A 25653-nucleotide genomic window follows, 5' to 3' on the forward strand; every position below is an offset into this window, starting at 1 on the left:
TACTAGCTAGCAATTCTATAAAAAAACAACAACCAAAAAAGCAAAAGAAACAACACCACCAAAAAAGACAAGAGCATACAAAGCACTTTATTTGTCTTTCTATTCTGTTTAGGTCCAGTAAAGAATAGAGACAACTGTACATTGTTGTTGAATCTACAAAAAAAGCCCTAAATAAATAAATTACAATGATTTGGACATGTATATGTACATATTTATTTGCTTTTCCTAAAGTTAATTAAGTTTTTTGGAAAAACTGTCACAGCGACCACCAGCAAATTTGTTATGAGAATACTAGAGGCACTTGAACGCAGGTCTCCCCGCTCCCATGTGAATGTCCTAACCACCTGGCTATGGGTATTCTGGGGTATGTCCCTCCCAATCTCCCCTGTTGAAGCTGTTCCACGTTGTACCAAATATTTTAATAGTCACTGGGCCAGAGAAAGTAAGACTGACTCTATAGCTTGGTCGGTAGGGCACTCACCTGGGAGGAGGCGACCCATGGGTTCCAATCCCTGCTCCAGAGCAGATATTCAAACCCCGGTCTCCCACATCCCAGGTGAGTGCCTTAACCATTAGACAAAAGATAATAAGAAAGGCACCACCATCTCCCCATTTTTGTGAAACGAGCCCTTCATTTCATAGAATTATAGAAATCATAGAAAGGTAGGGCTGGAAGGGACTTTGAGAGGTCATCAAATCCAGCCCTCTGCATGGAGGCACAACCAAGTATACCTAAAAAGAAGAACAGGAGTACTTGTGGCACCTTAGAGACTAACAAATTTATTAGAGCATAAGCTTTGGTGGACTACAGCCCACTTCTTCGGATGCAAGGTTTCGAAACCTTGCATCCGAAGAAGTGGGCTGTAGTCCACCAAAGCTTATGCTCTAATAAATTTGTTAGTCTCTAAGGTGCCACAAGTACTCCTGTTCTTCTTTTTGCGGATACAGACTAACACGGCTGCTACTCTGAAACCTGTCAAGTATACCTAGATCATCATTCCTAACAGGCATTTGTTCAAGTAGTTTTTAAAAACCTCCAATGAGGGGGATTCTATAATCTTCCTTGGAAGCCTATTTCAGAACTTAATTATCCTTATTATGTTTAGAAATTTTTTCCTTATATCTAACCTAAATCTCCCTTGCTGCAGATTAAGCTCATTACTTCTGTCCTATCTTTGGTGGACATGGAAAATAATTGTCACAACCCTCTTTATAACAGCTCTTACCATATCCAAAGACCTATCAGGTCCCCCCTCGGTTTTCTTTTCTCAAGATTAAACATGCCCTGTTTTCTTAACCTTTTCTCATAGATCAGGCTTTCTAAACCTGATATCAGTTTTACTGAATTTCATCTTGTTTATTTCAGATCAATTCTCCAATTTGTCAAAGTCATTTTGAATTCTAAGCCCATCCTCCAAGTTGCTTGCAATCCCTCCCAGCTTGTTGTCGTCTGCAACTTTTATAAGCACACTCTCCACTCCATTATCCAAGTCATTAATGAAACTATTGAATAGTACTGGACCAAAGACAGACCCTTGCACAAACCCCTGCCCTATACATCCTCCCAGTTTGACAGCGAACCATTGATAACTACTCTTTCAGTATGTTTTTTCAACCAATTGTGCACCCACATTAAGGTAATTTCACCTAGATCACATTTCCCTAGTTTGCTTATGTGAATGTCATGTAGGGTGACCAGACAGCAAGTGTGAAAAATCAGGACAGGGGGTGTGGAGTAATAGGAGCCTATATAAGAAAAAGACCCAAAAATCGGAACTGTCCCTATATAATTGGGACATCTGGTCACCCTAATGTCATGTAGAACTGTGTCAAAAGCCTTACCAAAATCAAGATATATCTTGTCTACTACTTCCTCCTCTCACCCCGAAATCACTAGACCTTTAACCCAGTCAAAAAGGAAATTAGGCTGATTTAACACAATTTGTGTTTGACAAATTCGTGATGGATATTCTTCATAACCCTAGTATCCTCTAGGTGCTTACAAATAGATTGTTTAATAATTTGTTCCAGTATCTGTCCCAGATTGAGGTGCAAACAGAGGAGGTTTTGGAAAAAAATGATAAATTAAACAGTAATAAGTCACCAAGACCGGATGGTATTCCCCCAGTAGTTCTGAAGGTACTCAAATATGAAATTGCAGAACTACTAACTGTGGAATGTAATCTATTTGTTGGCTAAGAGTCAGCACAACCTTTGTAAAGTGAAATCATGCCTCACCAAACTATTAGAATTCTTTGAAGGAGGTCAGAAACATGGTGATCCAATGTATATAGCATACTTGGACTTCAAGTTCCTTCACCAAAGGCTCTTAAACAAAGTAAGCAGTCATGGGACAAAGAGGAAGGTTCTCTCACGTACCAGTAACTAGTTAAAAGACAGGAAACAAAGGCTAGGAATAAATGGTCGGTTTTCAGAATGGAGAGCGGTAAATTGTAGTGTTATTTACCCCTTCATACAACACAAGAACCGCGGGTCAAGCAATGAAATTCTTAAGCAGCAGGTTTAAAACAAACAAAAAGGAAGTACTTCTTCACACAATACCTCATTTTGTGCCTTAGCCTTTCTGATTTTGTCCCTACATGCTTGTGCTATTCTTTTGTACTCTTCTTTAGCAATTCATCCATATTTCACTTTTTATACAATTCCTTTTGGATTTTCAGGTCATTAAAGATCTCTTGATGGGGCCATACTGGTCTCTTAGTATTCTTCCTATATTTCCTTCACATCAGGATAATCTGAGGTTGTGCCTTTAATACTGTCTCTTTCAGAAACTGCCTTTGCTTTTATTAAAAATACCGCAACAAATTTTTCCTGACTTTTTCAATTTGCCAAAAACTCTGAAATCTTCAGTTTTGGTTCAACTCAAACCAGTTTTTTTTCTGATTATTCAGAACTGTCAGCAAGTCAAAAATATCGGTTAGTCACACAGCTGTAGTCAAGATACACAAACTCAGAAAGAGAAAGTGTAACTTATTCCATGCTTTGGGGGCCTTTCCAGAAGATAGCGTAGATCAATGATTCTTCCCTTTTTCTCCCCCCCAACACCCTCCCAAAATATAACAGACACACATCCATCCCATACCTAATAGAAGCTAAAAGACCAAGTGAGGGTAAATGCACCATATACCTAAAAATATATATTGCTGGAATTCCTATGCACAACCAGTCCGTAAGTAGCAGTCGGTGAGAGTCTCTGAGCAATCGTTAGAAGATAAATGGGGACAGCATAAAGTGGGTACCAGAATCTTAAATGAGAATTTTCAGAATGATTGATTTATTTTTTTTTTATAAACTTTAACTAAAAGTAGTTCTCAGACAAAAAAGTTGCAACAGTTGAATAAAGGTTGAGAATATGCTGCCCATCAAAACGACATTAAGAAAATGTTAATGTGACAATAATATCGGACTGCTAAACAAAACAGAGAACAAAGGCACATCTATCTATCACTAATGTCAACCTCAAATTAATCGTGGTCATAAAATCTCTCCCCCCTAACCTTTCATATTTAAAAAACAAAACAAAATACACTTTAAAAAATCTGCACTGTCAAAAAAAGTTACTTTTAATTAAGAACAATGAAAAGAAAAAGATCTCTATGGACAGTCTTAAACTCCGGTTTCCTCTAGAGTAAGAAAAATTTACAGTGCCTGATGAGAAAGCGGAAAAAAGAAAAAAAAAACGTTGGTTTTCATGAATGTTAACTCTGTTTTTATTCACCAGAACTTTTGAGAAGACCAGTCTCTACTCAAATTGATAAATGCTGGCATGGCAAAATGTTTTGTTTAATACTTGACAGGTCATGCTATAACTCATAAGAATGTTTTTTTAAGTAAGCATTTGTACTGAAACAAGAATGTCTATATATTCAGAGAATGACTGTTATCCAAAAGACTTCTGAAGCAGATGGGAACAGTGTGCACATGGAAACATTCGGGTAACTCATCAAATATCTAAAAGCCATACTTCAGAGGGAAAAAATGGATTTATATGAACATTTAATACTACATTTGACAAATATTCAACCTATCACCTTGTCACTCATATGAAAACACTTCACTGCAGATGGACACTCCATTGATGTGCTTCCACCTCAAGATATAATCTTCATATTTATGACCTTGACAACTAGAAATGCATATAGCAAAAGACTAAAACAGTTCATTTTTCTCATCATAACTGTAAAGTAAATCGAAACAGTCAAAACAGAGCCAGCAGTTTAGCCGATTCTAATCCAATGATTCCTCCAAATATTGCTCTGTGTTACCCTGAGCACACATTCAACAACGAAAGGATAACAACAAACTCTGTCATGGATCATGGATCTAAAAAGTGTTTAACACACATCTTTCAGTCTATAGGTAGCATTTTCAAAAGCACCTAATTGATTTTAGAAGCCTAAATTCCATTTTAAAAAGTGACTTTAGGCACTCAGGAGCCTTACTTCCATTAACTGTCAATGAAACGTAAGCCGTTAAGTGCCTCACTCTGTTTTGAAAATGAGATTTAGGCTCAAGTCACTTCAGCATTTCTGGAAGTTTTAACCTATATCACCTAGAAAGACTTCAATCTATTTTAACCAGAGTGGGACATTCAATAAAATAGTACATTTGCCTGTAAAATTGTACGTACATTTTACAGGCAAATTATGTAAAGAATAAGAAAATCCCATACAGAAAAATAATTTATATTTCAGTTCCCTTCTTAGGTCTATATCAACTACAAATATTAATTAATCAAACATTATGAAACATTTTAATTTCTTTTTTAAAAGTGTGTAAATTAAACTAGATGCAACCAAAAAAGCTTTAGTTGCGTTCACTTGACACAGAGCTCCCCCTGGAGTGTAAAATACTATATAAAAAGATTGTAAAAGATTTAACTTCAGAAGGCAGGATAAAAGACAGGCAGCTTTCAGTCACATGTTTTTGGTATTCCACTGGAGATTTGGCTATGATTCTTGGCATTTATTCCAATGGAGTAATTGTTGATATTATTTATTTTGTCTTCCTATAGATACATATAATCAATGCTTTAAAATCTGCATAACTTTGGTTTCTTGTTTTCACTGGTATATTAGGGCTTGGCTATACAGGGACACTCAGGAAAATTAATTCAAATGAATTAAAATGAGAATTTAACCTGGATTAGTTAAACTGTCCCTTGTGTGGACACACTCATTTAGAATTCTAGTGACCTTAATTCAGTTTAGCTTAATTTGCTTTGGAAGTGATTAAATATTGGGGGGGGGAATTATATTCTTTTCAGATAACCCATGTCAGCTAAATCAAATAGCTGTCTCCTCAGTTTCTGATAAACAGAAATATTTTATGTAAAGGCAGTGAGTTAATTGGGGATTTTTATTCAAAATAATAACCAACAGAAAAGAAGACCCAGAGACACAAAAGTCAAAATATATCTTAAAAAAGAACACATGGATGATAAACTTTAAAAAGTAGATGTTGTACCCTCATTAAAGTCTTGAGAAGTTTGAATTACTGACACACATATTCAACTAGTCTCATCTTTAAGAAAAAAAATATTGCTAGCAGCTTTAAAGATCTGATAGTTGTAACTACAGTATATGTTCTGGTTGATGCACTATATATGTTTGTTCAAAAGCCTTTCTGCTTTTCCAGCTGCACTGAAAAGAAAATTCAGATTATCCAAGTTTCTCATTTCTCCTAGGCATAGGTGGTAAGTGTTGCATCTCACCTTTGCTTCTCAATTCAGCAATAATTCCTTTGACCTCTACTATAATTTTAAAAGGTGTTTGCACAAAAGTCTGGATACATATTGACAGTGTGCTTCCTCATGCTAAGACTGCTTTCTTCTTCAACTTAAAGTATCGCTCCCTTTCAAGGGTATGAATAAAAAGTTTGTAGCTATACTGCCACTCAATCAATGGCAAGGACTTAGGGAAGCACTTCAATAATACATGCCTGTTTCATCAGCGTGCTATTGAAACACACACTATCTTTCAGTCTAGGGGTATGTATACGCTACCTGCCGGATCGGCAAGCAGCAGTCGATCCAGCGGGGATCAATTTATCGCGTCTAGTCTAGCAATAAATCGACCCCCAAGCACTCGCCTGTCGACTCCGCGGTGAGTAGATCTAAATACGTCGACTTCAGGTACATTATTCACGTAGCTGAAGTTGCATAACTTAGATCAATCCTCCCTCCCACCCCAGTATAGACCAGGCCTAGCAGTGATAGCATTACAATCGGGGGAATCAGTCATCAGTGCCAACTAAATTACTGGGCAGCTATAAGTAGAAATGATTCAAGGAGGTTTTTAAACCTTTTTTGTTAAATATGTGTACATTTGATGTCCATGAAAGCAAAAAGATTAATGACACCGGCTAGCATAAGCAGTTTCTGTGCAGCTTCCACACACAACCCAAGATGTGAGCCTAACCCCTCATCAGCACTGCCACAGTTGCTATTCCAGTCTAAAGCCCTTCTAGTATGAGACTATTAGTGATGCCAAACTGAATGGGGGATTTTCTGATGTGGACTAAGGTAAGCACAAACTTATTTTCACTTAGTAATCAAACGAAGGCTTAAACCCAGAACTCCAGAAACGGAAGGCCCAAACAAAGCACCATTTTTAAGTTGATTCACTACCCATATTTAATCACTTAGCAAACCAGTGGCGTTTATTTTTACAATATTATTTCTGGAAGAGGTAGTCTCTCCAAAAGAGACACTCTGGAATAAAGGTTTCCAACTTGCATCAACATTACTTGATCACGCATCCTCAGACACATGGTTTTTAATCTAAAATATTTCGCCATGTCCTTGTACTACTCTTCATACAACCAATCCTCACACACCACGCTTCTCTGATCTCCCAAGAGATAAACTCAGGCTGTAACTAAGATGTTATATACTGTACAAGACACACTCTTTATTAAGCCTACACTCAAAATGACAATAGGCTAATCTTTGCTGACAGTGTTATTAATAGCTGAGGGGTAAAATATGAGTTCAGTATAAAGAATGTTATTTCTTAGTGGACTAATTAAGGATGCACCTGCTATTTTCTATGCCAAAAAATATGGGATTAATGTAAGAACATGAGAAAGTAATGGTTATTATTTAAAATAAGTCTTTCAGCCTGTTTAATACGGACTCACACTGGGAATTTCTTGACCGATATTGTTCTCCAAAAAACACATGTTGTTGAGCTTTATCTTCAATACAGCATGATTACTTCATATGCACCAGTTTTTATTACTACAGTCCCATTTGTATTTCACTAAGTCGTCAGTATTTCCACTGTGAGCCCCATTTTAAGGGGATGAAATTTAACATATAAAAATTAAAAGCGTGTCACTTTCAAATGCTTTTTTTCATATAAATTACTGCAAAATTTTTAAAACTGAAATTCTGCAGGCAATAATTTGTATTTATAATATGGGTTAATACCTTAGGGTTTTATGATTTTTTTTAAAGCAGACTGTTTTATTAAGAAACAAAAACTATCCTTTACTGCACATACAAAACTATTTTGAATAACTATTAATAAAAACAAGCTTCAAAATTCATGACTTGGAGCTTCTTGAATCTGGGGGTTTGATTCAGTGCACCTCTAGTAATACCCGGATTTTTCAGATATGGAGCACAAACTGTGTTGCTAAGACTGAGAAAGACTATTGGGTAGGGGAAATGGCCTATGTAAACAGCGAACAAACACCTAAATATGTGGTTATCCAATACTATGAACCTGATTCTTCAAGGTGCTAAATCCCCTTGCCTCTGAGGAGGCATTCAGCACCTTACAAGCATCCGTTCCGTAGTGCTGAGTCTCTAGATATAGTGACTTGAAATAATTTCCAGGTTAGTTTATGAAGCATCACAAGCTACAAGGAATGAGGCACAGTAACATCCCCCAGATAGGATTATTGCGTGATATGTCTTGAAAGCCTGTGGTATGTCTTGACAGAATTTTGGCCTTATCCACACTGTCACAACATAAATTACCATATTCAAAGCCGGTTGTGCCCAAACTATGTTTAACATGGTTTATTCTTGCCTCTGTGGATAGAAAAAAACATGTTACAATCATATTGGAAAACTATGTTTTAGTCTAGTAATCTACAAGAGCTAAAACATGGCTCTTCAACATGGTTATAACATGGTTTTTGTATATACTGACAAGTAATATAATGTTATCATATAGATGCTGTTCCTGCAAAGGCATCTAAACGGGCAATGACAGACCCTTATATCTCTGCAGGTCCACAATGGTCAGTCCACGTGGATCCCTTTACAGGATTGGGACTATCCTTTGACAGAAACCATAGCATTTCACAAACCTGTTTAAACATGATTATTTTTGTAAAGTAGATAGGATTAGGTAATTTTTGTTGCCACTAGATAGGCTTATTTGTTCTGTGCCATTTTGGCCTCTCAAGAAATAGTACAAATTTTTATGATCATTCAAGATTTCTCTGAACAACTTTTGCCATTCAAAAATCTGCTCTTTGCAAAATATAAGAGTAAACTGCAACTTTTAGCTTTTATCAGTAACGAAAAGGAATCTGCAAGACAGATCTATCATTCTGCAGAACTTTTCTCATTAATCATTTAATTTCTGTGACATATGGTAAACTCGTTTCCTTAGTATTCTCTACAGCCGAGTAATCTTGCAGTGAAGGAGGGGCAGAAGGGGAATTGCTAATCCATTTCTCAAAGCATTCATAAACCTCAGAGAGATTTTTAATGGATGATTCTACCAAAGGTCCAAGGTAAATCGGATGCGAGACATTAATGGATTAGCTGTTTCACCTACATTTACATATACAACAATCACATAAAAGGCCAACATCTGTCTCTGTACAAACCTATGCCAAACAAGCATGTCAAAGAGGGCAGATTGCAACAAATATTTTCATAGTATTAGAAACTTCGTCCCTGCAACAAATAACTGACAAAGAGTTTGCAGTACACTCTACTGGTCAACAGACTCAGACAAAAGTAAATGAAGGAGGTGAAAATGAGTTCCAAAGTCAAGGCATATGTCTACATTGCAGCTGGGAGCAAGCCCCCCAGCCCAGGTAGAGAGATCTGTTTTAGCAAGGCTTGTGCTTGCATGCTAATAGCTGAATGGGCATAGCAGCACCAACAGAAGCTGGTCTAGCCACTGGAGCTCAAGCTCACTCTACTTCCTGTGTCCGATATCAGGTGGCTATTCCAAGCCTCTGCTGGTGCCGCAACATCCACACAGCTATTTTTAGCATGAGCCCCCTAGCTCCAATGAAGGTATATACAAAGGGGCCCTGATTGAGAACACCATGTCTGCAGCTCCCATCTTTTATACTGAAGGAACTCCAAATTTAATATCTTTGCAGGCCACAAATGTGGCATGGAGGAGAGTGGTAGGCAGATCCTATGCCATTCAGGGCTTTCTACGTCAAAACCAGGACCTTAAACTCCACCCAGAAACCAAATGGCAGCCACTGCAGATCATGGAGCACTGGTGTAAAACGCTCACTGCTTAGAGCAAATGAGCTGCCAAATTCTGCACCAGGTTTAGTTTCTGGATGTATTTAAGATGTAGCCCCACGTGCAATATACTGCACTAATCCAATCTCAAAGTGACAAAGGCACTTCTGACAGTCGCAAGGTCCAGTTGAACAGTCACAACCCTCCTAGGCATTGGTAAATGGAAAACGCGCTCCTAACCGTTCCTCCTACCAAATCATCTAGCAGCAGCCAGTGATCTAATCAGAATTCCACATTGTGAAAAGAAACAATAAAACAGCAATCAGAAGGCCAAATGCCATCAGTGCCACATCTTCCAGTTGCTTCCCCCAGCTAACCAATATAAGCCTCAGTCTTATCTGACTGAGCCTCCTTCTCAATGGCTTTTTCCAGCGAGGAAGAACACATGTGTCCAGAACATGGACTGTAAAACTGAAGTACACCCAACACATCTAGTATCTCAGAGAGTGACACTGGCTGAAACTTGAGAGCAGATGACTTGGCATTCGTCCTTTAAGATATTTCCTGACCCTGATGAAGCAGTCAGCTTGGGACTAACTCCACATGATTTTATCCACAAAGTATGAACAAATGTCCTCACAATGGGAGCCAATAGGACATGAACATATGTGTCAGATAGAAGAATTTGACTCTGTAAACACCAGAACAGTGAAACTCAATTTCTTAACATACATAAATAAATAAATTGCCAAAAACATCAGCAACTGCACAAATAAAGTATTCCAAGTCCCATTGCTACAGGACCTGATTTTTCAAATGGCAATGCCATTACTATCCTCAGCCAGCCTATTTTGTAATGTGGGTGCTTCAAAATTTGGATCCCCTGTCTTTCTCCCCAATAAAAACTACTTTTTGGACACAGATTTTGCCACAGGAGACATGTCAGAGGTTGGAAGAGTCAAGAAGCTCTCCATGAGAAATAGTCAAACCATTATTAATTTATTTCTGGTAGTGACAATAACCTATGTATATATTAAATATGTACAGTCTCTGCCCCAAATAGCATGGGCCAACATTTTCAAAAGTGGCTAGTCATTCTGAGAGCCTCAGTTTTTGGGTGCTCAGTGTAAGATACATTAAAGGGACCTGTTTTTCAGAGGGTAGATGGTCATCATTTTCTGAAAAATCAGGCATTAAGATGTGATAAATTGAGTACCCAAATACTAATATATTCCCCTGTGGTGCATGAATATAAATACAAACTAACATATATGAAATAAATATAAGGAATGGTTCACTTATGAATTCAATAAAATAAGAGTTGGTGGGTAATGATCTTAATTAAAATACTCTATGGTCTAAGGTTCAAATTACAGGCCTCTGTTTAAAAATTAGTGACATGATTAATCAGACCAATTATAAAAAAACCTATGATTTATTGTGATCTTTTTTTTTTTTAACTTACATGACACTTTTCACCTAAAACGTGTGTCCTTCTAATTGTTTTATAGTTTCATCATTTTTGTGATTGCATAAAATATAGCAGCTAGCATTCACTTTGTATTTTAATACCATAAGTACTTACAACATATAACAGATTGTCTACAGAAGACACATTTCAAAGTGTTATATTCCACTGTCTTTGTTTTGTAGAGATTTTGGGTTGTGTAGAGGTTGTAGAAAACTGTGAAACTGTTGACAGAACTATCCTATAAACAATACATTTTTATAGGAATTTCCTGTTAAAAAACTGTTTAGAGTTTCCAAAATAACTAACGGTTTACTTTCAGAAGAATTCAGCATCAGTAGAATGGCATAAGAAGTTACAGGAGGCAATGAATTGGGACATTTTGATGCTTCCCAGAGAATGCAGTTATTACCCTAGCTCTCTATTTCAACTTTGAGATAGGACCAAAGTATTTAGCTATCATTTTGCAAATCTTTAAATTTAAAAACATTGAAATTAAGTGTTCTTATACTGCTAATGCAAAAGAGTCTGTTAAATCAAGGGCTGTGCTCTGGGGCATGCCTATTGAGTATTACAAATTCACTTAATTTGCTCTTTTGCCTAGAAAAGTGAACAGAAAGTTAAAGGGAACTGAATTATTTTGGCTTGTTACTCGGTCCTATCTGATGCTTCCTATAGGATAGGTCACTTCAACATTTTTTCATAGTTCTTTAAGGACTGAACTGTGACATGATCTCAAGAGCTTCTGATAGAATTTTAGCTCATTCCTCCATCCTGCTCATTTTGCTCAAATGGCCTTACAGTTTGATCACATACCTTCAGAGTTCAGTGTAATAAGAGTAACATTGTTCCCAATACTTTGGCTTCCTAACTGGCCACTGTTGGAAACTGAGTCACTGGCCTCAGACCCACTCTCTCCATCTTCATTGTGGCTGTCATCGTGCCCTGGCACCTTCACCACAATGGTGTTCTGTCTACGACCAGGAACAGCACTGAGAAAGAAAAGAAGAATTCACACTTTGGCAAAGCACGATTCTAGACTCGAAGAATGTAATATACTGTTACTAGTGCATTAAAAAATATTAACAACTTGATTTCTTACTGACTGTATGACTTTTCTTGTAAAAGCTAGTCTGTCTAGATTAAGAGCTACCTAGTTAAAAAGAGTGCAGTAGCAGAATAACCCTAAAACTGTTTGCATTCAGCAGGTGTTTGACATCAAGTAATGAATTACATACTATATTTCTGCAAATTAAGTTAACATAAAACCCAAAAATGTTTTGATATTAACAAAAATTAATACACGAGAAGCTACACGAGAATTTTGTTTCTTCTTCAGAAAGCATCAAAACATGACTCCCTGTAGGACATTAAATAAAAATAAATCCATTTGCCTCTGGTTCAGATGAAGGACAATTTATAGAAAACTGAATTGACTAATTTTCTTCCATAGCGTTTAGCTATTCAGTTAAGCAAGCTTTAAATAAAATGTATATTGTATTAATTGTATGGCATGAATGAACTGAAGACATCTCAACTGACTCCATTAGCCTCCAAAAAGAGCTAGGAAAGTTTATAGAAAGAAACATGTTCTGTACAGATGTCAGAAATTTTAACAATAACCCCAGCTTTCTAAAATAAATTTTCATGTGTTAACATTATACAAATTGCACAAAAACGCTATACATACTATTCACAAATACATTAAACGCATTAGAAGATGAAAACCTTTTGTAAGTGTCAATATTTGTTTAAAAGTAAGTGTTCTTTGGCTTGCTTTATAGTTACTATCTAATGTTAATTACTCAGAAGGTAGTTTGCTGTTTAAGTTTATTTGAAAATTTTATCACTGAAATGTCTATACACAACCTATAACCAATAAGTATAAAGAAACTTCTTTACATAACTGTTAAATTAGCATGGCTTGTTACTTCAAACAGTTTTCTATACTGAGCCTTTGTTTTCAAGTAACTAGGTCAAATCCAGCCTTGGCCAGAACAAAAGTTATTACTACGGACGGCCACTGAATGTCCTTTCGTTAATGAGTTGGGAGGTCTCAGTACAGTTCAAAGTGGACAAGAGTCGACATCGCAAAACTCATCACAAGGTTGAGGCACTGCGCTGTACCTGTTCTGTTGATAGATGACTTTGCTATGCCGGGCTGTCAATTTGGCCCTTTTCACTACTTTGTGAATATTTTTTCCTCAAGCTCAGTTGCCTAGGATGTTCTTATTTTGCACTTGTAATTGCAGTAGATTGGATTTCCTGTAAGAACTAATGACGTGTAGGGGAAGGATTGCAATTGTTGCTACTAACTTGCTAAGGATATTTTCCAGAGAATCCGCTGTTCTGCTCAATGGCTCTTCCTGCCCAACCATCTTGGCTACTATTGAATTCTGCCGATCATTGTTCAGTATAACTGTAGTCTGTGGGACAACACTACAAGACAAAATCAAAGAGAAATAGAATGTAAAGAAGCAAACCTTTTGAAATAATACATTAAGCCAGTCTTTGTATTTAAATGAACTCTTACACTAAAACTGAAAGGCTGTTTCTGGGTTTGTTTTCCCTCCACCCCCCACATCAGAGCTATTTACTATGTACAAATGCTACCGCTTGTAATCCACATATTTGACAACCATACAGTTCCAAGGGACTGACTGCTTCACTGAAATTATTAACAGTCTGTGACCCCTTCCAGAGTGATAAAGAATTTATCAACTCAAGATAACCAGGAGGAAGTCTGTAAACAAAAAAAGTTACTAAGAGCCCTCAAATTTCTGCTTTGGAGAATTATTACAAGGGTGAAGATTTTGTGAGGTAAACTGGCCATTGTATAATAAAAAGGAACATTTTAATGGAATATTTCCCCCAAAGGAAAAGGAGGGGAAAGGCATTCTGCTGTAAACTGAGCTGATGGGCTTAACCGAGAAGACATCTGATCTTCTAACAAATCTATTTTTTTTAGGACATGGGGACAGAACGGAGAAAAGGGAAAAGACTCTAATTTTAGCTACTGATGGGACTAGGCCATTGTTTGCGTGTATTTAATGTGCAAAAAAAATCTGTTAAGAATTCCATGATCCAAACAAAAAATGCATAGGGTAACATTTTGGGTTAATATAAAAACAAAGGTAAAGTAAATAAACTTATTTGGCATGCAGTTTATTATTTTAATTGGTTTCAGAGATTATCATCATCCTATTATTCTCATGCCATTACAAAAATCTTTCAAAAAGTATGGGATAGTTTTGGTGTGAAAAACTAAATGTTTTCATTATATTCAATGATAGGCTTAAAACACACACACATTTTCCCCTGCTGGGGTGGCAAGAGAAGACTAGCTAATTTCTCATCACTGTACACACTTTTTCTATTGTTTTTTATTGGTCAACATCTGAAAAATATCACTGATATTTATTTATTTTTCTTAACTTTAGTCTGCCAGATATTAGAATCACACATAAGAAATAACATGAGCAATCTGATAGCAATATTCTATCTATTTCAGCTGTTACATACTGTATGTTTGTGTGTGTATATGTACGTCTCTATATGCATGTGATGTCACCCCTTTCATGACTGGCCTACAGAAACAATAAGCCACATACTACAAGAACTAACCATAAATTAAGGGAGTTGTTCTTTATCTCTCATGATGGAAGTCTGTGTTTTATGAGCTAAAAGAACAGCATTCTAGCTCCACTGCCAAGGGATGTGTGTGTAATCTATGTATAACTGTATCTGTTGCCCATAACAAATGGGATTAATTATAGATTGACAACCATCTGTTGGCTCTGAAGCCCTATGAACCTCACACGCTCTGGAGGGGGTTTAATCGAACTGTGAACAAGTACAGAATGTACTGGGCCTTGTATGTGCCAACCCCAAACGTTTAAAATGAGTCAGGTCTCAAAAGATCACAAGACTGGCCTAAAATCATGAGATTGTTTTAAATAATGCATTTGAAATTCTTTTTATTTGCTTTCTGGGTTCTGAGTGTTTATGGTGCACTCAAGTCACATTTTCAAGCATTTCTCCATGACTATGTAATTAGAATTTTTATCTAACAAAAGCTCAGATTCTCATGTAATCTCGTGATTTCAGCAGCTGCAGTTTTAAGAAAGCAGTGAATATCATGAAACTCTCAATAAAATCATGAAAGTTAGCAACACTGGAAGCTGCCCTGCTCTACCCACTCCTTCCCATTGCTTCCCGGCTCTATTCCCCTCCGCTTCCACCTTTTATATGTACTACAGGTTATATACTGAAGTTTTTAAGGACAGATTGAGACTCTTTTAAGACATTTTATTTTTCTTTTAGACATTGTTCTTTTTATCATCATTTCCCCCATTTTCAATAAATTTTGAATGCATGTTTAAAAGTGTCACTTACTAAGGCTTAATTTTTAATGGATACGCTGAATAATTAATTGCAGCTATAGAGATAAATGCAGTAAAATTAGGCTTCTATTTATGAAGTCCTCAGGCTTTCTTCCCCACACCCCAGAGTCTTAGAACTCAGAATTGATATAACATGGGAAAAACCTATTTTTTAAGAAAATAACTAATTCATTTTTAAGAGCATTTTAAAGTGTGCCTGGTGGAGTTTAGTTAACATAAGCAAACTTAAAAATGAATGGAGAGGAAACCTGATATAAGCCATTAACATTGGATTTAAGATCCACATAGTGTGTTGGCTCCTCAGTACTGGGGTGAATTTTGCTTTGCCAATACACTGCAATTTTTTGTTTACCCCACCTCTTCTGCAATAGCACCACAGCATGCTCATGGTTGCTTCATTCAGTGTTTATGTATGAGGCCACATTTGTCCCCAGTAAAAGCCCATGAAATCAGTGGTCTTACACCAGGGATTAATTTAGCCAAATGGGTCACATGGAATACAAGTAGTGAGGCGATAGCCACGGTGATTTGGATTTTAAGCCACTATACTCCATGAATGGCCACTAAACATGCTTTTGTTGAAAAAGTGCTGTATATCATGGTGCACACACAGACTTATACAGACACCATGTACAATTACCATGATTAAGTCCTTGTAAGCAAGCAACTGCCAAATTGTGTGTATTATGTTATCCTTTTGGAACTAAATAGCTACTCCGCTTCAACAATTGCTGGGGACAATAGTCTCTCTGGGGAGGAAACTGGGTCACAGCAAAACCAAAAACAAACAAAAAAAGCTAGAAAGAGGCTCTATCTGGAAGCACTAAACCCAGGGTTACTAATCCAGACACAGATTTATTAACCCTTTGGCACTGGCTAATTTAACAGTGTGGGGAGGCTACATCTGGTTTCAGAATAACAGTACATAGCACCCCATCTAGTGCCAGGAAATACTGGTGGTAGATACAGAACATGGAAACAGAAACTTTTCATCTACTAGTCCAAAGACACTTGTATTACTTATTGAATTTGACATTGGTCCTAAAGATGAAGGAGTTTACAATTCTTAATGCATTCTACCATTCCTGAGGAGTGGAGCTGTCGAGGGCAATCCATGTCCGGAGGATGAGGCAAGTCCTTTAGGTAACCTGGTTCTTGTCCATTCAGAACCTCAAAAATAACTTGATCGAGATCTTAAATTTAGATCAGTATCCTATAGGGGAGCCACCAGAGTGGCTGATGTGCTCTTGGCAATACATGTTGCTGAGGTAGGCTGCTGTACTTTATACCAGATGAAGTTTATTCTGGGCTGATGTTTTCAAGCCCAAGCAATTACCTATTTGGGAGATAAAGGAGTTTATGATTTAGGCCACTTTACCAATCTGCAAGCATAATGACTTTTTTAAGAGACAACAGTTACACACCATGCCTCAATCCTATAACTTGCTCCACACCGGAGGCCCCCTTGCATGGAATTCCACTGAAATCTATGGGACACTACACAGACACAAGAGTGTGCCTTCATAGATCAGTTTGTGGAATAAAGCCCCTTTACAAACACTCCTCCATCCTCCAAGATGCCAGGGCTTTTTTATTAAAATAAACAAATCACAATACCACAGCATTCTGAACAGCTATCTACAGAACTATTCTCAAAGAGAATTCAATTCTGCACTTGCAAGAGAAAAAATGCAAAATCTAGAAGAGAACAGGACCTTCGGATGAAGGTTTTCAGGGACAATATGAAGAAGTCTGCACAATACCTACAAAACTACCAACGAGCTCTACACCAGGTCAAAAGATTGAAAAACTTGGGTTTGTTTAGTCTGGAGAAGAGAAGACTGAGGAGGAACATGATAACAGTTTTTATGTACATAAAATGTTATTACAAGGAGGAGGGAGAAATATTGTTCTCGTTAAGCTCTGAGGATAGGACAAGGAGCAATGAGTGTAAATTGCAGCAAGGGTGGGTTAGGTTGGAAATTAGGAAAAACTTCCTAACTGTCAGGGTAGTTAAGCACTGGAATAAATTGCCTAGGGTAGTTCTGGAATCTCCATCATTGGAGATTTTTAAGAGCAGGCTAGACAAAGATGGTCTAGATAATACTTAGTCCTGCCTTGGGTGCAGGGAACGGGACTAGAAGACCTCTTGAGGTCCCTTCCAGTCCTACAATTCTATGATTCTATGAAAATCCTGGGCACAGCTAGCCTTAGGAGCTCTGAAAGAGGAAAATATTATAACATTTTATTATCATCTTTAGATAGGCCTATTACAATTGTTCCTCTTCCATAGTTAAGAAGGAAGCAGAATAAACAGACTAAATATTCAGTGCAGAAACTGACAGAGCTTCTCAGAAGCTGCACATTCATCAATGAAGATGAATAATAATGTGATGTTGACTCCTGTGTTAACATAGAAAGATCAACTAGCAAAAGGAAGAATGAGACAACTCTTCCTATCAATGCTGCCAGCATATACACTTTTGGGGACAGATTAGGGAGCTGAGGAAGTATGGAAAGAAAATACTCATAGTTATTTTTTGAACTCTAAATACAATAACAATTTCTTTTAAAAAAAATCTACATTGTCTATAGGTAAATACATATTTATGGATTGAAAAAAAATTTACCAGGTCAACAATCCATGACACCTCCAAACAAAATATTATTTATATAAATAATGAACATGAAATATAATGATTTTCAAGTAATATAATTATTTTCAAGTATTCATATTTTGGTCTCTGACTTTTTAAAAAACAAAAGAACCTTGTACACTTTGCAAAGGAAAGTTCCTGCCAAAGGTAATTTTTAACACGGAAAATGTATGACTCATATCCATCAGTCTTAGCTGTTGTTTTTTCTTGGACAATCACCTTTCAATCATACAGAATGCAGACAATAAAAGAAGAGAACTTTTGCCACCGTTAAAACCAACATCTCCTCCCCTTCCCAGATTAGTTTTCTAATTAGGAGAGAAAAATAAAACAGTAGGAACCAACTGACATTTCATCTCCCATAATGTACAAGATCAAGAGTTTCTCCAGATGGATGGAAATGAGTTATGGAAAAACTGAGACAGGAACATTTCAGACAGGCAGTTTCTCTTTTTGCATCCTTAGACACACTTATATAGACTGATGAGATATTTATAGCAAAACTCCAACTGGTAAGGAAAGTAGGATGGGCGGAGGGGAACTTACATAGCCCCATGTTTTGACAGACTCTTTGAGCCTACTCTGCATGTACAATCCCACATATGCATGCACAAATCAGAGAACTGCACCCACAAGGAAACAAATAAGTAATGTACAGGAAAACATTTTAAAAATTTAACTCTTTCTTTATCCACACCTTTTTTCTTTCACTGGTACCCGGGTGCATCTTTAAGAAGAATATCTGTTCTTACAGATCTTTTCACTTCTTCTGATCAGCAGATTACTGTTTTTTTTTATCTTGGTCAACACTGCTTTCATTCACAGGGTTCTTCTACTCTAGGCTGATCTTTCTAACAGGAATTGTACAAGCACTTGAGATTTCCCAACTACCAGTGAATGGGGAAATCCATGACTTGGGGATTTGCATTACTTGCAAAGCAATGCACAAATCCAAATTTTTTAAAAAAATCAGGTCCCTAAAGTCCCAGAGAGGAAAGATCATGCACATGAATGCATCATGCACCACAGTAAAGGAAAATAACAAGCTGATGTCTAGAGGATGAGGTGTCAAAAGCTCCATCCGGCAGACATTCAGTAACTAATGCTTGAAGCAGCCTTGTCATCTACATCTCTCATCCCCCGGCCACAGCTGACTGTCATCCAGAACTATAATTTTATTCATAAAATGTAACAAGGGTTCAGTCATTGAAAATTATCTTTGAGTCCCTAGCATCTGGAGTATCACAGAATGCCAGACTTTATAAAGATAGCATTTATGATTAGGTTCTTTACAGACAGGGGCCAAAGTACACCAGCCATCATCCCAGAGTAACTTATGTATTTAACAGATTTATGAAGTTGTAGGCAATTGATAGTACAAAAAGGCAAAGCAAAAAACAGCATTTATTAAAACAGTGTTAACATTTTAAGCATTCTGATATTTTCAGCTCAAATATGTAAGTTAGAACCAGAGATTTTCCAAATTACAAAAGACATTTATGCAGAGTTTATGTACAAAGGCTGGTGTTACAGTCAGCCTTAGCTACACACAGAGAGGCTTTGAACTGGTTGACAAGCACACAGAGATGATTTACTGGTTTCAAGACAAATTTCACAAACCAATGAGGAAAGCTGTTTAAACAAAGTCTGTTTTGGTTTATTGTTCTCTGAGGGGTGCCATTTAATACATTGGCATGGTCCACTGTAACCATTCATAAATGAAAATTTCAAAAAGTTTACCCACTAAGCAATAGTAAGATGATGGTACAAGGGACAAGGATCCTACCACCACAAAAAAAAAAGGCTGCTTACTTAAGGGGGTTTACAATACCTGTGTGTCTATAAATACAACTGTCATACATTTTCTTCATTACTCCTGTTACTGGTAACACAACTGAAGTGCTTTGAAAACTAAATTTACAGCAATATATGGTCTCCAAAGAACCCTTTGGCCTCAGCTCTTGACTGGTGATATAGAGAAATAGAAAAAAACAGTAGCTCTGGACAGTGTTACAATTGACAGAGGCAGAGTTTAAGAAAACTGGGCTATTTTAAAACAATCAGAAATGGTATTAACTCCTTTAACTATTAAAATTCTACTGTTAGGCAGAGACAGGTGAAGGTTGCAAAAATAGAACAATACATATTACTAACTTGTAACTTAAGGTGAACAAAACCTGATATATATAGATATGGCTATATATAAAATGAAAACAGAGTAACTAAATCTTTGACCCAAACATAAAAAGAAATGTATGGCTGTTAACCATCCCCTGAGCCTTAAATTTCTGAGTTATGGCCAGGTAATGCAGCCCATTGAAGATCATCTGCAACTAGGGATCAGAAAGGTTGATCTCATCCTCACTTGCTTTCCCACTAAGGAAGAGGTATACATAATTCTTCATAGGAAAGGAGTTGGCCAGACTTACCTGGATTACAGATCAAGTGTACAGAATGGTACTGGAATAGGAGATATATGATAAGAAGAGTGGAGGACACTGCAGAACGAAGGCAGACTTCCAAAAATTACAGTCCATATGCAAACAAAAAATGCAAGAAAAGGAAGACAGGATAAGAGGGCAAATTTACAAAGGTATTCAGGTGCCTAAAGATACAGATAGCAGGTTACGCACTTTTATGAATCCCACTAGGCACCTATCTGCTAAATGCTTTTGTAAATCTGGCCAAGATCACGGATAACTTTGGGAAGGAGGGATAGCTCAGTGGTTTGAGCATTGGCCTGCTAAACCCAGGCTTGTGAGTTCAATCCTTGAGGGGGCCATTTAGGGAACTGGAGTAAAAATCTGTCTAGGGATTGGTCCTGCTTTGAGCAGGGGGTTGGACAAGATGACCTCCTGAGGTCCCTTCCAACCCGGATAGGCTATGATTCTGGCAACTAGAGTGAAACAAAGACAGTGAAGAGGAACTTCTTTGATATCCTTCCACACTGAGTGAGAGGAAAGAATGACTGACAAGAGAGACCAGCATAGAGGAGGAGGATTCTAGGTTCACAGAATGTTAGACTACCTTTGAGAAAGAAGATGTGTTTATATTTGCTAGTCTCCACCTAAAAATATTATTGTTTTTATTGTGGTAGCATAGAATCATAGAAATGTAGGGCTGGAAGGAACCTCAAGAGGTCATCTAGTCCAACCCCCTGCATTGAGAACCAAGTACACCTACACCATCTCTGACAGGTGTTTGTCTAACCTGTTGTTAAAATCATCCAATGATAGGGATTCCACAACATTCCGTGGAAGCCTATTCTAATGCTCAACTATCCTTATAGTTAGAAAGTTTTTCCTGATATCTAACCTAAATCTCCCTTGCGACATATTAAGCCCATTACTTCTTGTCCTACCTTCAGTGGACATGGAGAACATTATTTGCAGAGTTGTTATATCCTGGGACCAAACACAGCTAAGAGAGAGACAAGGTTGATGAGGTAATACCTTTTTTTGGAACAACTTCTGTTGGTGAAAGAGACAAGCTTTCAAACTATACAAAGACCTAAAGAAAAGCTCTGTGTAGTGCAAAAGCTTGTCTCTTTCACCAGCAGAAGTTACTCCTATAAAAGATAGTACCTCGCTCATGTTGTCTCTCCCATGGAGAACACATTTTAAATTTCAAAAGTATCTGCAGTGTCAGACAGATTCAACTAAACAGAATGTGATAGTAAAATTATTCAGGTAAGGAGTCAAGGAATGAAACCAAAGAGGCATCACAGAACATATAAGTTATCATCCATCAAGAGAGTGTAGAAGAGAGAAAATGAAAAATTCCTGCACCAATTCTCAAGGTATCTGAAACCACAGTTTACAATATTCATGGGAGACTTTAACTATCCAGATTTCTCCTGGGCAAAAAATGCAGCCACAGTTCTAAGTAATGCAGACTTTATTATCTAAAAAGGACATACTCCTATCAAGGGACAAATTATCCTGGGTACTAATACTCACATAAATTTGATTACATCTGTGCTTATTTTTTGAAATTATCCAGAGATTTCCAGTGCCTCAGTGAATGCTATTGCATTAACTGGACCATTTTTATTCCTGTCATGCCATTAATATCCTCGATTTGAGGGCTTTTTAGCCAACATCTCTGTTATCGTCAGAGGGAGCCATTGTATTCAAAAAACACCAAGGACAGAAGAAATAAGAAAAGTCAATAGTTGCACAACCTGAGCCCACTACATCCAGAGTTTAATTTTAAATATGTTCCTTCAAAACTGTTTAATGAGGCTTCTCTGGACTAAGGTAATATGCAAAAGGCCCAATGAATACTGTACTTGCTTTAAACATTATGTGCACATTGGTATATATTTTTATATATTTTTAGAAGAATATTTTTACTCCTAGATCAAAGATTTGTGTAAAGCTTCAATACTACTCAGTGACTGGTTAGTATGATTACATGATAGGCATTTTTAAGGTTTGCTGCACAGCTCACCATGCAACTGATTTACCCAGGGAAAAACAATTTTATACAGTAGCCTTTGAAGGAAAGTGCCAGAAAAAGTGCAGCAATTGAAGACAGAGTGTGAGAATGAAGATGGAATAAAACATGCGTGGTATTTGTTCTACACCTAAAAGACACCTTAAGCACATAAGCCACTGATATTAGCATTATAGAAAGATATCTTATTTTTCATATTTAACCATGAAGGTATCCACACTTAGCACCATGATAATGCATCATTTTATAAAATGGTTAATTATGCTGCCATTCCAGGACAGGAGCATGTGTGTGCGCCCTTAAGGTATGTGATGTTAAACAAACACAGCTGCTCAGTTTTAAAATAAAAATAATTTTTAAAAGAAGTTATACGCAGTTTTTCCTGTCAGTTTCTCATACTTCACCCTTCAGTGTGGAACAAAGAGAGAGTGGGATAAAGATGTATGAAAACGCACAGTGCTACAGAAAGGAAAAAGTCTATTTGGAAAGTCTTTCAGATTCCAAATAAGCTGTGTTTTACATTTGGAAGTGTATCATTAAAATGGCATCAACTGCCAGCTAAGGCATATGGCACTATACCAATCTCTTGTACAGACCTTGCTGAAGTTGGGCTGTCTCACCCTATTCATCTAAAGTTCAATCCACTTACCCCAAAGAAATTAAATGAAATCCACCAAAGACACCCTCATGGGCCATATTACTTCTTCCTTTTTTAAAAAAACCTGAACTTTTATATATTACTTTAATTAAATTACAAGATCAGACCATTAGTTTTCTGGCAGATATTTGTAATGGGTGACATTTGTTATAGACACCTTACTCTGGTGTGACTCATAATAATCTGCACATTTATTTACAACTTGGACATTATGCATTATGCATCTAATGCCCTCCAAAGAGGGATGAAAGTTAATCCCCTTCAGTCATGATTTGGTAACATGATCTCTTCTGATTCACTCTTTTTATGGTACCTTAGTTGCAAGTACCCTGATTTATGGGGCAAATTTCAAGGAAGGTTGCTTTGAAAAATTGGTTCTCAACCTGATTCTGCATTTTCAAAAAAATGTTTGGCAATACATTCTAAACTCTCAATGACGTAAACTCAGATTAATATAGAAGGATTTTCTGCCCCCTTCTGTTTATTATAAACTTAATATATTATAGCCCAATCAATATCCAGTGTATAACATATGCTCCCAAGATATGGTTGTATTGCTTTCAAACCTATATCACAATTTTTAGGGCTACATTATATTATCTTGAATAGTCACTCTTCTTCACTTTACAAACACTCAAGGAAGCTATTTATATTGATGATTTTACATAGCAGGGATTGCAGCCACTATTCTAAATAATGTAATTTTTATCTCAGCAATATAAACTAACTAGATTGTACAATTTCCTCCTTCTATTTACTTGGACAGAGGGAGAAATAAATTAATAAATGAAGGGGACTGTCTTGAACCATTCTCCCAAGTCAGTCACATCTAACACCTGGCTAACATAAGTGTTTAATTCATGACAACATTCATAGAATCCAATAATTGATGGGGGAACTAGGATTTACCCACAAATCCTCTAATCCAATCCTATGCTTTTGTTTTTTAATCCAAGGACTTTCATATCTCTACACTTCTATTGTATGATCTTAGAAGCCAGTCACCCTACCAAATCTTTATTAATGAAAGCCAGAGGAATTTATTCTTGTTTTTCATTTTCAGGCCACTTATAATCAAACTAGATTCATTTCTGAGATGTCAAATTCAATTTTTTGTGTGTTTGTGTTCAGCACTCTGTTGTTTCTTGGTGCACCATTATAAATATCTGTGTGTTCCATTATAAAACAGACCTATGTCCTTCTGTAAATTCCTTTATTTATCATTAAGATTATTTTCTCAGATTTCTTTTGCCTTTAAAAAATAATAAAATCATTCTAAGTCTAAAGCTTGCAGAGATTTTAAGTAGGGTTTATGTTAAGTTCATGTTACTGAAAAGTTTCACTGAACAGTATTAAATTTGATAAAAGAATTTAAAGTAATATCTTTTTTTTAAAGGTAGGTTTTTGTTATATGCCTGATTAAAAGTCAAGCCCCAAATAAAAAATGTCAACTCTAATCTGTTCTTAGTTTTTAATCTTTCAAATGCTTGAATCATCATTAATAAACTGCCACCTGAATCATTCAACAACCATTCACAATGTCTCATTAGAAACCATTTAACTAATAGCAATTGGCTTAGGAAATGTGAATCAACCCAGGTCAAATCTTGGTCAGATCAAAATGTTTTGATAGATGCATTCAGCAACATATTTGTATAAATTATTGTATTCCTCTCTTAAATGTAGACAAATTTTTGTTATTAAGGGTTTTAATTGGCCTTGTGAAACTCAACACTAAAACATTTGCATTGGAAGCTATATGTTTTCCTGGACTTGTGATATCCTGACACCAAATTACTGCATACTTGGCTCCTTAACATCTTAGTGCAACAATAGCGGAAAAGACTCCTTTGGCCCTGAGATTGCTGCGGATTGAACCGCTTATGGGCTGGACTGGGAACGTACAGCCCCAGAGTTTTCAGGGTAGTGCAGGAGTCCTTAAGGCCATGCGGTTTACTGTCCGTCTGTTCTGCAAACAGGGTCTGGCCGTCGAAGGGGGGGTCCTGCATCAATTGCCGAGCCTCTGGTAACAGACCCAAGAGGAGCAGCCAGGACGCCCTTCGCACAGAGATGGCTGAGGCCATGGTGCAAGCCGCGGAGTCTGCTGCGTCCGAGGTTGCTGGGAGGGCCGCTCTCACTGCAGCTGTGCCCTGTTCAAGGATCACCCGGAATTCCTTCTTGGACCCTTCGGGCAGCGAGACATCAAATTTGGCCATAGACTGCCACATATTGTAGTCATAGCAGCCAAGGAGGGCTTGGTGTTGGCCACTCTCAACTGAAGGCTGGAAGACTAATATATTTTTTGCTCAAACAGATCCAGTCTCTTCAAGTCTTTATTCTTGGGCGTAGCCCCGGGTTGACCCTGCCTCTCCCTCTGGTTAATGGCCTCAACTACGAGGGAGTTTGGGGCCGGATGAGTATAGAGATACTCATGGCCTTTAGCAGGCACAAAATATTTGCGCTCAGCCCTTTTTGAGATGGGTAGTAGGGAGGAGGGGGATTGCCATAGGGCATTACTTATTTTCGATACCCCCTCA

At 37.2% G+C, this 25653-nt stretch overlaps 1 protein-coding gene across 2 annotated transcripts in view; it reads right to left on the bottom strand.

The window, feature by feature from the left end:
• BANP (BTG3 associated nuclear protein) overlaps positions 1 to 25653 on the bottom strand; it is a 262099-nt gene that overhangs the window by 194122 nt on the left and 42324 nt on the right. For both annotated transcript variants that reach the window (XM_054049419.1, XM_054049420.1), the window contains 2 exons: positions 13257 to 13379; positions 11757 to 11932 (listed from right to left, as the gene is read on the bottom strand). In XM_054049419.1, coding sequence (XP_053905394.1) covers positions 11757 to 11932; positions 13257 to 13379 — 299 coding nt within the window. The remainder of the gene's footprint in view (positions 1 to 11756; positions 11933 to 13256; positions 13380 to 25653) is intronic.

This window comes from Malaclemys terrapin, chromosome 14, assembly GCF_027887155.1.
Source record: "Malaclemys terrapin pileata isolate rMalTer1 chromosome 14, rMalTer1.hap1, whole genome shotgun sequence".
Lineage (NCBI taxonomy): Eukaryota > Metazoa > Chordata > Testudines > Emydidae > Malaclemys > Malaclemys terrapin.